Below are 16,048 nucleotides of genomic sequence, written 5' to 3' on the forward strand. Positions count from 1 at the left end.
TTCCAAATACAGTAGGCTAGACTTCTACATTGCATCCAGCAATTGAGTTATTCAGATTCTGTCACCAAACAAGATTAAGAAGCCAGTTTACATTTTCACTGGACTATCCACACAAACACCGACTATAATAATTACCCCTAAATTATTGCTGCCACTATTTCAATGTAATTTCCTGTCCTACAGAGGAAATGCACCTTTAGGTTTCACCTCTGAAAAAACGACAAAGGCTACTTGTATATACAGTGCCTTCGGAAAGTATTCTGACACCTTGACTTTTTTCACATTTTGTTACGTTACTGCTTTATTGTAAAATGTATTAAGTTGTTTTTTTCCTTCTATAATCTACACACAATAGCCCATAATGACAAAGCAAAAACAGTTTAATTTTATGAAAAATAAAAAAACGGAAATTACATTTACCTAAGTATTCAGACCCTTTACTCAGTACTTTGTTGAAGCACCTTTGGCAGCGATTACAGCATAGAGTCTTCTTGGGTATGACGCTACAAGCCTGACACACCTGTTTTTGGGGAGTTTCTCCCATTCTTGTCTGCAAATCCTCTCAAGCTCTGTCTGTTTGGATGGGGAGTGTTGCTGCACAGCTATTTTCAGGTCTCTCCAGAGATATCCGGGCTCTGGCTGGGCCACTCAAGGACATTTAGAGACTTGTCCCGAAGCCACTCCTGCATTGTCTTGGCTGTGTGTTTAGGGTTGTTGTCCTTTTGGAAGCTGAACCTTCACCCCAGTCTGAGGTCCTGAGTGCTCTGGAGCAGGTTTTCATCAAGGATCTCTCTGTACTTTGCTCAGTTCATCTTTCCCTCAATCCTGACCCAGTCCCTGCCGCTGGAAAACATCCCCACAGCATGATGCTGCTACTACCATGCTTCACTGTAGGAAGGGTGCCAGGTTTCCTAAAGATGTGACACTTGGCATTCAGACCAGAGACGTTTGGCCAAGCGAGCTGATGTGCCTTTTCCTGAGGGGCTTCCATCTGGCCACTTGACCATAAAGGCCTGATTGGTGGAGTGCTGCGGAGATGGTTGTCCTTCTGGAAGGTTCTCCTATCTATACAGAGGAACTCTGGAGCTCTGTCAGAGTGACCATCGGGTTCTTGGTCACCTCCCTGACCAAGGCCCTTCTCCCCCGATTGCTCAGTTTGGCCGGGCGGCCAGCACTAGGAAGAGTCTTAGTGGTTCGTATTATAGCAAAATAAACCGGATTCACACTGGGCATTTCAGATTTGTCAATTCAAGGCCAAATATATCATACGATGACTTATTGACTTAAATCGTTGTGTAAGCTCTAGCCATAGTCTTTCAGCTTGAAAAAATGGATTTCCACCTCAATTTCATTCAGGATCAATCTCTAGACTGCTGATTTGGCTACATAGTTTTATGGAATTTAAGACTCCAGGCTTCAGGAAATGTTCTATTTATTATTTTTACGCAAAATGCGGCAACTTCCTGACGGGGTCACTGACCCCCTTCGGACACCCCCCTACACAACCTTAGGTCTACATCAGCACCATTTTCTCAGACAATCCTAGGGAGAGCCCTGACTGTACATTTTAAAATGTATTTCTACTGAAGAGAAGCCAATTACCAAGTTCCCATAAGACTAGCCTACCATTCCTAATGAGGCAGTCTTCTGCCAACATCTGCCGCCTTGGGGTCCGAGGCCGGGAGTTCCGCCGCAGTGAAGTGCTACTCATAAAGATTCTTAAAGTTTGGCAGGTCTGGTATGGTGTTCTACTGACTGTCTTCCTGTGTTGTCTTTACTGTAGGTGGGGTGGATATTCACTGACCTGCTCTCTGAGGACACCAGGATAGGAACGGTTAAATACACCAGGAACAAGGTGAGAACACATCCATACACTGTCTGGACAAGCACTATAACCTTAACCTGTAGACCAGAATTGCCAAAAACCAAGGAATAGCCTAACGCACAGCATTAGTTTTGTGAACGAATCCAGACAACTCTAGGTGAACAAAGCTGAAATATCTGACTTCTTTATTTCTTTGATCATTAAAATGTTTTATCTTGTCTGTGTAGGACTCGTATTTCCTGAGTGCAGAGGAGTGCATCACGGCTGGACACTTCCAGAACCAACAGTCTAACCCCTGCAGACTCTCACCCGACGGACACTTTGGGTCCAAGTTTATCACTGTGGTGGCCACAGGTACGCTAGCTACCCATGGCTCACCTAACTAGGATACCTGTGGCTCACTCTAAGCCTCTAAGCGGTTAGAGCGTTGGGCCAGTGACCGAGCTATCAAGATGAAACATCTGTTGATGTGCCCTTGGGCAAGCCACCTAATTTGCTTTATGGCTGACTCTGTAAAACATATTTTCTCTGAACCTATCTGGTGTATGTGACAAAAGTTTTATTTTATTTTATATATACATACAGTGCATTTGGAAAGTATTCAGACCCCTTGACTTTTTCCACATTTTGTTACGTTTCAGCCTTATTCCAAAATGTGTTGAATAATTTTTAAAAAATCTCAGCAATCTACACACAATACTCCCATAATGACAAAGCAAAAACAGGTTTTTTGATTTTTTTTGCCAATGTATTAAAAATAAAAAAACAGGTACCTTATGTAAATAAGTATTCAGACCCTTGAGCTCAGGTGCATCCTGTCCATTGATCATCCTTGAGATGTTTCTACAATTTGATTGGAGACCACCTGTGATAAATTCAATTGATTGGACATGGTTTGGAAAAACACACACCTGTCTTTATAAGGTCCCACAGTTGACAATGCATGTCAGAGCAAAAAACATGCTGAGGTCGAAGGAATTGTCCGTAGAGATCCGAGACAGGATTGTGTCTAGGCACAGATCTGGGGAAGGGTACCAAAACATGTCTGCAGCATTGAAGGGCCCCAAGAACACGGTGGCCTCCATTTTTAAATGGAAGAAGTTTGGAACCACCAAGACTCTTCCTAGTGCTGGCCGCCCGGCCAAACTGAGCAATCAGGGGAGAAGGGCCTTGGTCAGGGAGGTGACCAAGAACCCGATGGTCACTCTGACAGAGCTCCAGAGTTCCTCGGTGGAGATGGGAGAACCTTCCAGAAGGACAACCATCTCTGCAGCGCTCCACCAATCAGGCTTTTATGGTCGAGTGGCCAGATGGAAGCCACTCCTCAGTAAAGGCACATGACAGCCTGCTTGGAGTTTGCCAAAGGGCACCTGAAGGACTCTGACCATGAGAAACAAGATTCTCTGGTCTGATGAATGCCAAGCGTCACGTCTGGAGGAAACCTGGCACCATGCATACGGTGAAGCATGATAGTGGCATCATGCTGTGGGGATGTTTTTCAGCGGCAAGGACTGGGAGACTAGTCAGGATCGAGGGAAAGTACAGAGAGATCCTTGATGATAAACCTGCTCCACAGGTTCACTTTCCAACAGCACAACGATCCTAAGCACACAGCCAAGACAACGCAGTCGTGGCTTCAGGACAAGTCTCGATGTCCTTGAGTGGCCCAGCCAGAGCCCAGATCAAACATCTCTGGAGAGACCTGAAAGTTGCTATGCAGCGACGCTCCCCATCCAACCTGACAGAGCTTGAGAGGATCTGCAGAGAAGAATGGGAGAAACTCCCCAAATACAGGTGTGCCAAGCTTGTAGCGCCATATCCAAGAAGATTCGAGGCTGTCATCGCTGCCAAATGTGCTTCAACAAAGTACTTAGTAAATGGTCTGAATACTTATGGGCTCTTTCTGTTTAAATTGTTTTATAAATTGACGAGGGACATTTTTTAATAAATTTTTGAACAAGGCTGTAACGTAACAAAAAGTGAAGGGATCTGAATACTTTCTGAATGCACTGTGTATATTTTGCTATCCTGGGCCTGCGCTACTGTCTAAAATAGCAATCTGTTTACATAACATTGAGTGATGATTGGTATTACCTGATCTTGTGATATTCATAGATCAGGAAATCCCTAGCCTGGTCACAGATTGTTTTGTGCCGTCTTACCACTCCTATACAATTTATTTGTGTCCATTTTGCGAAATTATTCTTGCATCTCCTCTCAAACTTAACAGTACAGCATCACCACATAGGTTATAAATGACAGAAATATATAAAACAAATCCTATGGTCTTTGACCAACGGTGGTATCAACCCCCAGTCGGACTCTGTGTTACCCGCCAGGTGGTCCTGATAACCAGGTGCACTTTGAGGGTTACCAGGTGTCTAACCAGTGCATGGCCCTGGTGAGAGACGAGTGCCTACTGCCCTGCCGAGACGCCCCCGAGCTGGGCTACGCTAAAGAGTCCAGCACAGAGCAGTATGTACCGGACGTCTTCTACAAGGTACAGGAACACACACACACACACGCATTCTTAGACTGTCTGAACTTCTCAAAGCTCAATAAACTCTGAAAGACACTGCACTCAAAGTCACTACCTTTTCTTTCTCGCCACTAACATACCATTTGTCATTTTAGTGCACCAAACATTTTCTTTTGGCTGAAACTAACGGAACAAACGTTGACATGCTTGATTGATGACGTTTATTATGCTTCAATTAAGTTAAATGATTCCGTTGATCAGTTAAATGGATGTGGCTATGGTATGAATAAATGGAGCTAGCCAATAGTGTTGCTGGAAAAATTGCTATACTGTTACATCGCAATATTATTTAGATACTTTGACTCCAAGAATTGATTGTTTATTTTTGCTAGGTAGCGTTAGCTAGCGCTAGTCAGTTGTACCTGCACCAGAACTCCAGTATTTTTCATCCTATAATTTGTTCTTCATTTTAAATAGTGAGCCAACATGTTTTCAGCACTTTTATTTCTATTACTAACCACGTTTCCATCCACAGTTTTTATTCAAGTAAAGTCATACCGTATAAATAAAATAAACCACGACAGCTGTGATGGAAACAGGAAGTTTCAGTACAATTTTATAAATGCCGACAGATAATTTGTTAGTTCGACGTGGGATCTTTTTGTCTGTAATTAATTATGCGCAAATTGGCTGTGGATATGCCTTTATGTGCCAATATTGATATAATAAACCATCATATCCAAGTAAACTTGGAGTCACGTGATGATATGGTGTGATCCTCCCACTACGACTTGGGAAAGCATGCAGTTTATTAGGCTACAGATGAAATAAGTTATCATGAACTTCACAGGGTGGTTAAAGTGCAAGGTGATGAGCTTGATGCTCCTTTCTAATAAATATTAAGGGTCTTATTCTGGTGACATGATCGATGCTTGACTGGCATTTGACAAATTTTAAATTTATATTTCTTTGTCCATAATAATCTCATGTAGGCTATACCCGCACTGTATCTGCCAGCTGTTGGCTAGAGCGCATGTGCCAAGACCAGAGTGGACACATTCGCTATATAACGCAACATGTTTAGTGATAAAACTATCAGTAGAGTTGAAAATGCAAAGGAAACTAATTTTTCTGGGGTTTTTTACCCCGTTTTCTTCCCAATTTCGTGGTATCCAATTGGTAATGAGTCTTGTCTCATCGCTGCAACTCCCGTACGGACTTGGGAGAGGCGAAGGTCGAGAGCCGTGCATCCTCCGAAACCCAACCAAGCCGCACTGCTTCTTGACACAATACCCACTTAACCCGGAAGCCAGCCGCACCAATGTGTCGGAGGAAACACCGTGCACCTTTTGCTACAGTATTCCTATTTCTCTCTCCATTGATGATTGTTCTTCTCTTCCTCAACAGGACAAAGATAAATTTGGCAACGACATCACATATCTAGCCCGGCCTCTTCCCGTGGAGTACCTTATCATAGACGTGAGTATGACTAAAACATTTTTTGTCGAGGTTTCCGTTAAAACAAGAAGAAAAATTCATAAAATTGCATGTGAATTCATTGTTGCTGCCAGCAACATGGTTAACCATTGCACCCGTACTACTTTATCTCAATTTCCTTCTCATTTAACTTCTCAAAGGATTGCCATACAAGACTTCGCTGCTTTCGCTTGCCTTTCTATTCTCCATTTTTCCAACTGTTAATGATGATGATGTAGTGGTGGAGAGTCGACTCCAAAATAATTGATTCCTAAACTCCTTGCACGTCGACTCCCATTTCTGAGTGCTAAGATTTTACTCTTAAGATTCAGTATTTTTGGAACGGTGGAGAATGATTAGTTGCCGTATCTCGCAATGGAAGGCTGTATGTCACACTTTCTTGGCTTGCAATGTCTCATAACTTCAATAAAGCATGGCCTATCATCAATGAATAGGCTGGGATATTGAGATTAGCGAGATGCAACACTTGGCTCTCACACAGTCACACACAGTATGTGCACAGGTTCACTTCAAGCTGTTCACAGCTTGGTAGCCAGGGAACCAAAGCAGTGGAAAAGTTGAGCCTTCCGCTTCAACGCTCTTAGTTGTTGCGGATATTGATCCACCAAGCTGTTTACTTTCTGCATCTACGTTTAAAAAAAGAAACTGTTTTTCGGCTAGGAATTTTTCCTAATTTTAAACATCCTAATTTCGTTTAAACGTTCACACCCCTAGATTGAACAAAGTCTTGCATATACAGTGCCTTCAGAAAGTATTCACACCTTCACTTCTACATAATTTGCTGTTACAGCCTGAAGTTAAAGTTGAGATTTTGTCACTGGCCTACACACAATACCCCATAATGTTTGTGGAATTATGTTTTTAGAAATCTTTACAAATTAATTAAAAATGAAAAGCGGAAATGTGTTCATTCAATAAGTATTCAACCCCTTTTCTTATGGCAAGCCTGAAATAAGTTCAGGTATACAAATTTGTCTAACAAGTCACACAAATTGCATAGGCTTACTCTGCAATAATAATGTAATTTTTTTGCTGTTGAAAGACTACCTAATTTCTGTACCACTCACATACAATTATCTGTAAGGTCCCTCAGACGAGCAGTGAATTTATAAATGTATTTATAAACATCAGCAGACGTCACAAAGTGCTTATACAGAAACCCAGTCTAAAACCCCAAACAGCAAGCAATACAGATGTAGAAGCACGGTGGCTAGGGAAAAACTCCCTATAAAGGCAGGAACCTAGGAAGAAACCTAGAGGAACCGGGCTCTGAGGGGTGGACAGTCCTCTTCTGGCTGTGCTGGGTTTGAGATTATAAGAGTACATGGCCGTTAAGGCCCGATTGTTCTTCAAGATGTTTAAACATTCATAGATGACCAGCAGGGTCAAATAATAATTAGTGGTTGTAGAGGGTGCAGCAGGTCAGCACCTCAGGAGTTGTCCATTGGCTTTCAGAGGTTGAGACAGCAGGTGCAGGGAGAGATGAAGAGAGGGAACCAGAAGACAGGAGAACTTCACCGGATGGGTGACCCTAGCCCCCCGGCACATAGACTATTGCAGCATAGATAATGGAGGCTGAGACGGGGGGTCAGGGGACCCTGTGGCCATGTCCAACAATACCCTCGGACAGGGCCAACCTGGCAGGATATAACCCCACCCACTTTGCCAAAGCACAGCCCTCACACCACTAGAGGGATATCAACAGACTACCAATTTACTACCCTGAGCCAAGGCTGAGTGTAGCCCACGAATATCTCCACCGTACGAGCCCAAGCAAAACCAGACAGGAAGATCACGTCAGTGACTCAACCCACTCTAGTAGAGTATAGCACTAACTGTGCTAGTGTCAGACTCTACTAAGCTGGCAGGCTGGCTTAACCGCCTGCTGCCTGGCCTGCACCCTATCTCCTTGTGGAGCTAGAAGAGTTAGACGGGGCTCTCTGTTGATAGCACCCCTCCAGCTTGGATGGAGTCGGTCACTCCTCAGCAGGCTTGGCCCCAGAAAGTTTTCAACCAGCGATTTAGTTTTTATTTATTTATTTTTATTTAACCTTTATTTAACTAGGCAAGTCAGTTAAGAACAAATTCTTTTTTACATTGACGGCCTAGGAACAGTGGGTATCGGCCTTGTTCAGGGGCAGAACGACAGATTTTTACCTTGTCAGCTCGGGGATTCAATCTAGCAACCTTTCGGTTACCTGCCCAATGCTCTAACCACCTGCCGCCCCAGGTAGCCTAATGTTGTGCGAGTCTGCTGTAGAGCTCATCACTCCCCTTAACTGGGGCCCAGAGACAATTACTCAATGCCAACACGTCTTTCTAGTTGATTTACACGCTGAAGCTATGTTGCCCTTTGTGACCCGTTTCATCCTTACACCGTTGGTGCCAACGTGGATAACAATATCCCTATACCATCTACACTCGCCAGTTTTAGCCTCAGCCAGCACCATCTTCAGATTAGCTTTTGCGTTGATATCCCTGCCCCCTGGTAAACAGTGTATGATCGCTTTTAAAGTCTAATATTGCGGGCAATGGAGTTTTCAAATTTGTCAGAGCTAATGGTGGGAGGCTTCGGCAGCTCACACCCCGTAACGTGTGGAAGAGACACCTGAGAAGGCTTGTGCTCTGACTCCGTCTCGTTGCTTAGTGGGGAAACCCGGCTAAAAGTTGTATATTGGCTGAATGAGCGACACTGGTTGAGCACGCCGAAAGCATTTCTTTCCAGAAGCCCTGAGGAAGTTGTTCGGCTGCGAGGATTGTGCAGGGGGATTAACATTACATTACATTACAGTCATTTAGCAGACGCTCTTATCCAGAGCGACTTACAGTAGAGTGCATACATTTTATTACATTTTACATACTGAGACAAGGATATCCCTACCGGCCAAACCCTCCCTAACCCGGACGACGCTATGCCAATTGTGTGTCGCCCCACGGACCTCCCGGTTGCGGCCGGCTGCGACAGAGCCTGGGCGCGAACCCAGAGACTCTGGTGGCGCAGCTTGCACTGCGATGCAGTGCCCTAGACCACTGCGCCACCCGGGAGGTCATAACACTATTACCTGTATTTACTGGTGGCACAGATGCTGTATCATCCTTTCCTACACTTAAATTGCCCTCGCCTAACGATTGCGTCTGAAGGCTAGCTTGCAACTCGGCTATCCTCGCCATAAGGCAATAGTTCTTCTGTATATTAATAGGGCACCTATTGGTAGATGGGTAAAAAATCAGACATTGAATATCCCTTTGATCAAGTTATTAATTACGCTTTGAATGGTCATTACGGTGATACAGGCGTCTTTCCTGACTCCGTTGAAGGAGAGGAAGCGTTAATGGCTGTGATAGGAGAAAATTGATGATAGATCAACATTGTAGTTAACTTCTTTGGGGTACCCCCGCTTCTTCTCAATTTCCGCCTAAAGACATACCCTAATCTAACTGCCTGTAGCTCAGGCCCAGGAGCAAGGATAGCATATTCTTGGTATCATTTGAAAGGAAACACTCTGAATTTTGTGGAAATGTGAATTGAATGTAGGAGAATATAACACAATAGATCTGGTAGAAGAAAATACAAGGAAATAAACATACATGTTCTGTTTTTTATTGTTGCTGCATCATCTTTCAAATGACCAAGAACATCCAAACATACGGATAGGATGCTGTGGATGATTTGAATGAAGAACATAAGATCAATAGCTGAGCAAAGTTTTGGACAGATAACTTCAAAAATGAGCGAGCTACATGACATTGAGCATGAAGTCACCCAGGTGTCCCACAAATGTACCCAAGTGGCCGAATTGGTACAGTGATACATTTTGAAGGAATGAACTATATACAAAATACATAAATGCTATTCTAACACACACCACACTATATATATATATATATGAAAATAATAATAAAATAAATAAATAATAATAAACAAACAAATAACAAGGGTAACTATTTACACATTTTCTATTTACAATATTGTATATTTTATAAATAAATAAATAGATAAATATTGTGAAGACCCTCAGTCCTCTACACAATATTGTGCTGCTGGTGCCATGGCCCTCTTTCTGCTGTAAAGCAGAGGCTTACTGTGCAGGTGATGGGGCATTTCCTGTGACAAAGGGCACAACGTCTCCTCCCCACTATGCCCTTTTTGCCCTGAGGCACATTCATGCCTGCAGAGGTGAATCTGGGCAGGTGAACACCACTGGTTGACGGAGCAGAAGGTGCTGCAGTGGACTTGCTGTAGCTAGCAAGCTCCTGGATGAGCAGCTCCCTGAAGGCTAGCTGTGAGATGGGGGGCTGTCTCTATCAATTTCCTCTATAATTTGGGTTAAATCTGTATACCTAGACTTTGTTTTAGCTTTTCCTGATTTATTCGCCATAATTTAAATATATAAACTTGTTGAATGCTATTGAATATGTATTGCTATGCGTAACACTCGTGGCTCCGTCAAGTAGGATTTGCAATGGCGAATGAACCTCTTTTACGCCAGAGTTTACGACAAAGGCTGGTCTTCAAACGTATAACCGTTACATATTGCCGGTTACCTCAGCTCATTGGCTATCCTCAAAGCTAGATTTCAAGATGATCAGTGGTCATTGGTCCAAAATAGTCAATCAACGATAGACCGGTCTTACCATTGGTGCGCAATGAGGTCATTGATTGGTGTCTTCAAATCGGTTTATTTCGGGCAATACGTCCCGGGAAAAGAGCCATGTGTATGGTTGTGTTAGTAACAACCAGTGGATTGCAATGAAACCAACCATGACTGGATAAACGTTTGTTTAGTGTGTGTATTTACCACAAACGCTTCGTCCAAAGTTGAATGAGAGGGAAATCACGACGCAACCGGTTTACAAATGTTTCGTGTTAGGCTATAAAAATTTATTTTATCAAACAAAACGAACATTCACTGTGTAGTTAAGACACTTTGCATTGCCACCAGAGGAAGATCTTCAATGGTAAGCGATTTATTTTATTGTTATTTCTGACTTTCGTGACGCTAATGCTTGGTTGGAAAATGCTAGTAATACTTGTGTGTGTGTGTGGGGCGCCGTCCTCAGAAAATCGCATGTTTGCTTTTGCAGTAAACCTTTTGGAAATCTGACACAGCGGCTGGATTAATAAGACGTTCATCTTTTAAATGATGTAAGATACATGCATTTACAAGAATGTTTAATACAACGAATGGTGTATTTAAAATGTTAGCTCTCTGCAGTTTCACCGGATGTTGGCCTGGTGGGACGTTAGCGTCTCACCTACCCTAGAGAAGTTAATCCACAATGCTAAACTAATTGACAGTGAAAAGGAAGCCTGTAAAGAGTATAAATATTCCAAAACAATGCTCTAAAGTAATACTGAAAAAAATGTGGCAAAGCAATTCACTTTTTGTCCTGAATACAGTGTTACGTTTGGGGCAAATACAACACATTACTGAATACCTCTCTCCATATTTTCAAGCATAGTGGTGGCTGCATCGTGTTATGGATATTCTTGAAGTTAAGGACTGGGAAGTTTTTCAGAATAAAAAATAAATGTAATGGAGCGAAGCACAGGCAAAATCCTAGAGGAAACCTGGTTCAGTCTGCTTTTCACCAGACACTGGGAGATTAATTAACCTTTCAGCAGGGCAATAACCTAAAACATCAGGCCAAATCATTGGAGTTGCTTACCCTGAAGACAGTAACCATTCCTGAGTTGCCATGTTACAGTTTTGACTTAAACTTTCTTAAATCTATGGCAAAACCTGAAAAAGGTTGTCTGGCAATGATCAACCAATATGACCGCTTGAAGAATTTCCAAAATAACATTTGGCAAGTGTTGCACAATCCAGGTGTGGAGAGCTCTTAGAGACTTACCCAGAAACACTCACAGCTGTAATCGCTGCCAAACGTGATTCAAACATGTATTACCTCAAGGGTTTGAATACTTATGTAAATGTGGCTCTGTCATAACCTCACATGGTCTCTCCTATCATTGCTATGCAGACGACACACAATTAATCTTCTCCTTTCCCCCTTCTGATGACCAGGTGGCGAATCGCATCTCTGCATGTCTGGCAGACATATCAGTGTGGATGACGGATCACCACCTCAAGCTGAACCTCGGCAAGACGGAGCTGCTCTTCCTCCCGGGGAAGGACTGCCCGTTCCATGATCTCGCCATCACGGTTGACAACTCCATTGTGTCCTCCTCCCAGAGCGCTAAGAACCTTGGCGTGATCCTGGACAACACCCTGTCGTTCTCAACTAACATCAAGGCGGTGGCCCGTTCCTGTAGGTTCATGCTCTACAACATCCGCAGAGTACGACCCTGCCTCACACAGGAAGCGGCGCAGGTCCTAATCCAGGCACTTGTCATCTCCCGTCTGGATTACTGCAACTCGCTGTTGGCTGGGCTCCCTGCCTGTGCCATTAAACCCCTACAACTCATCCAGAACGCCGCAGCCCGTCTGGTGTTCAACCTTCCCAAGTTCTCTCACATCACCCCGCTCCTCCGCTCTCTCCACTGGCTTCCAGTTGAAGCTCGCATCCGCTACAAGACCATGGTGCTTGCCTACGGAGCTGTGAGGGGAACGGCACCTCAGTACCTTCAGGCTCTGATCAGGCCCTACACCCAAACAAGGGCACTGCGTTCATCCACCTCTGGCCTGCTCGCCTCCCTACCACTGAGGAAGTACAGTTCCCGCTCAGCCCAGTCAAATCTGTTCGCTGCTCTGGCACCCCAATGGTGGAACAAACTCCCTCACGACGCCAGGACAGCGGAGTCAATCACCACCTTCCGGAGACACCTGAAACCCCACCTCTTTAAGGAATACCTAGGATAGGATAAAGTAATCCTTCTGACCCCCCCCCCCCCCTTAAAATATTTAGATGCACTATTGTAAAGTGGCTGTTCCACTGGATGTCATAAGGTGAATGCACCAATTTGTAAGTCGCTCTGGATAAGAGCGTCTGCTAAATAACTTAAATGTAAATGTAATGTAAAATGTAAATTAGGTATTTCTGTATTTAATTTTCAATAAATGTGGAAATATTTCTAAAAACATGTTTTCACTTTCATTATTTTCCCCCCCGCAGTAACTCAACAAAATGTGAAATAAGTCGAAGGTTATTAATACTTTCTGAAGGCACTGTAGGTAATTAATCAATGACATGTTGAGATGAGTAGCGGTAGGGCAGGTTTTAGAGTTTAGCATACCTAGCAGGGTCAGTCAACTGAAATAAGCCTCTGTCAATCAATATTATTCCATTTACATTCCCAATGCCTTCCAACTAGCAAGTTCATATACACATGTTGTTTTCAGAACATTTTGGTTGCTGTGTATGTTTACGAACAACTAAATGGTCAAACCGAAACTTTGCCCAATGATGTCAGGATGATGTGTTCCTCTTTCCACAATAATGTCGTAAAATGTTGGCATCTCCATGCCATGCAGCCATACATCTACCACCTCACCCTGGGGTGGTGCTAGCCAATGATGAGCCAGAGAAAATAAAGAACTAGATAGACTTGCCAAATATTTATTACCATCTGAGAGCACTTAATTCCTTCTTGTATTCTGTTTTCATATTGACATCTGTTTTCTTGGCTCTACATCTCACTGGTGTCAGAGGGAAGGCGCGTGCTCTCAAAGATCTAACTCGTTTCCAGTCAGTCAACTCTTCTTCTTCGCTCTCCATCCAGATAACCACCACCTTCCCCAAGGACCCCCAGTACACCTTCTGCTCCACACAACGCTTCCCCATTGAGAACAGAGACATCCTGGGAGAGACGCAGGTAAACATTATCACACACACACCATTCTGCTCCACACAACGTTTCCCCATAGAGAACAGACACATCCTGGGAGAGACTTGCTCAATAACACACCCACAGTAACAAATAAAATGTTATATTTTGTTTGCTTCAGTAGCCAAATGGTGACCTACATACTTCTCTCTGTCTTAGAGCTTTCAGAAGGCTCTGTCATTTTCCCCCGTGACCCTATAACCCTCTTTGGCAACAGCCATAATTTCTGCTATGTTTCAACCTGACCTGATCACATATAACTGTCTGCCAATGAAAATGAATGCTCATGTTTTAGAGTCCCTGAGCTATGGGGGGGTTATAGGAAATTATTACTCTCGATCATATTCCATGTTTTCCCCTTTCTGTGTGTGTATCAGGACTTCCACAGTTTAGCTACGTACCTGTCCCAGTGCACCTCCACTGTATTCCTGGACATTGTGTCGGATTTTCACCTACTCATCTTTCTGGTCACCAACGAGGTCATGCCTCTCAGAGTAAGTACTGTAATGCCACACACTCTTTTCCACACACAAACACTCTCATACAGATTCGCGTGCACACCAAACACGTTCAAGTACAATGTTTTGGTTTGTTGTCACGCTACAAAAGGTTCAGATTATCACCACGTTTGTCCAATGTGGAAGTGGTTAGTGTCGTAGTCGTCAGGATGTTTTTCCTGAGAATGTCTTTGATGGCGGTTAAATACATTACACGCTTTATATAATCACGCTTCTCCATCTGGCAGTCTGACGGATGAATCTGGGTTTGACGGATGCCACCTGCCCCAATGCATAGTGCCAACGGTACATTTTGGTGGAGGAGGAATAATAGTGTGAGGCTGTTTTCTTTATGGTTCGGGCTAGGCCCCTTAAATCCAGTGAAGGGAAATCTTAACGCTACAGCATACACTGACATTCTAGACGATTCTGTGCTTCCAACTTTGTGGCAACATTTTGGGGATGGCCTTATCCTGTTTCAGCATGACAATGCCCTCGTGCACAAAGTGAGGTCCATAGAGCAAGTCCCCGCAGCAATGTTCCAACATCTAGTGGAAAGCCTTCCCAGAAGAGTGGAGGATGTTATAGCAGCAAAGGGGGGACTAGCTTCATTTTAATGCCCATGATTTTGGAATGAAATGTTCGACGAGCAGGCATTCACATACTTTTGGTCATGTAGTGTACCTTTACGCACTTTAAAATACAGTGCCTTCCAAAGTATTCATATCCCTTGACTTATTCCACATTTTGTTGTTACAGCCTGAATTCAGATTGGTGATAAAAACATCTATTTCATCCAATCTACTCACAATACCCCCAATACCCCCCAAAGTGAAAACAAGTGTTTATAATTGTTTGCTAATTTATAGAAAATTAAATACAGAAATATCTAATTTACATAAGTATTCACACCCCTGAGTCAATACATGTTTGAATCACCTTTGGCAGCGATTACAGCTTTGAGTCTTTCTGGGTAAGTCTCTAAAGAGCTTTGCACACCTGGATTGTACAATATTTGCACACTGTTCTTTTTAATATTCTTCAAGCTCTGTCAAGTTGGTTGTTGATCATTGCTTGACAGCCATTTCCAAGTCTTGACATACAGTACCAGTCAAAAGTTTGGACACCTGCTCATTCCAGGGTTTTTCTTTATTTTTACTTTTTTCTACATTGTAGAATAATAGCGAAGACATTAAAACTAGGAAGTAACTCACATGGAATCATGCAGTAACCAAAAAAGTGTTACACAAATTGAAATATATTTGAGATTCTTCGAAGTAGCCACCCTTTGCCTTGATGACAGCTTTGCACAGTCTTGGCATTCTCTCAACCAGCTTCATGAGGTAGTCACCTGGAATGCATTTCAATTAGCAGGTGTGCCTTGTTAAAAGGTCATATGTGGAATTTATTTCCTTAATGCGTTTGAGCCAATCAGTTATGTTGTGACATGGTAGGGGTGGTATATAGAAGATAGCCCTATTTGGTAAAAGACCAAGTCCATATTATGGCAAGAACAGCTCAAATAAGAAAAGAGAAATGACAGTCCATTACTTTGAGACCTGAAGGTCTGTCAATCTGGAAAAGTTCAAGAACTTTGAAAGTTTTTTTCAAGTGCAGTCTTATAAACGATCAAGCGCTATGATAAAGCTGGCTCTCATGAGGACCGCCACAGGAAAGGAAGACCCGGAGTTGCGTCTGCTGCAGAGGATACATTCATTAGATTAACTGCACCTCAGATTGCAGCCCAAATAAATTCTTCAGAGTTCAAGTAACAGACACATCTCAACATCAACTGTTCAGAGGAGACTGCGTGAATCAGGTCTTCATGGTCAAATTGCTGCAAAGAAATAACTACTAAAGGACCCCAATAAGAAGAGACCAAGAAACATGAGCAATGGACATTAGACCGGTGGAAATATGTCTTTGGTCTGATGAGTCCAAATGTGAGATTTTTGGTTCTA

At 43.2% G+C, this 16,048-nt stretch overlaps 1 protein-coding gene across 1 annotated transcript in view; it reads left to right on the plus strand.

Annotated features, from left to right (window-relative positions):
• nploc4 (NPL4 homolog, ubiquitin recognition factor) overlaps nt 1-16,048 on the plus strand; it is a 51,877-nt gene that overhangs the window by 31,836 nt on the left and 3,993 nt on the right. The window contains exons 10-15 of the mRNA XM_038992224.1: nt 1,784-1,855; nt 2,053-2,179; nt 4,165-4,325; nt 5,712-5,783; nt 13,486-13,578; nt 13,968-14,084. Coding sequence (XP_038848152.1) covers nt 1,784-1,855; nt 2,053-2,179; nt 4,165-4,325; nt 5,712-5,783; nt 13,486-13,578; nt 13,968-14,084 — 642 coding nt within the window. The remainder of the gene's footprint in view (nt 1-1,783; nt 1,856-2,052; nt 2,180-4,164; nt 4,326-5,711; nt 5,784-13,485; nt 13,579-13,967; nt 14,085-16,048) is intronic.

The sequence above is a fragment of the Salvelinus namaycush genome, chromosome 4 (assembly GCF_016432855.1).
Source record: "Salvelinus namaycush isolate Seneca chromosome 4, SaNama_1.0, whole genome shotgun sequence".
Taxonomy (NCBI): Eukaryota; Metazoa; Chordata; class Actinopteri; order Salmoniformes; family Salmonidae; genus Salvelinus; species Salvelinus namaycush.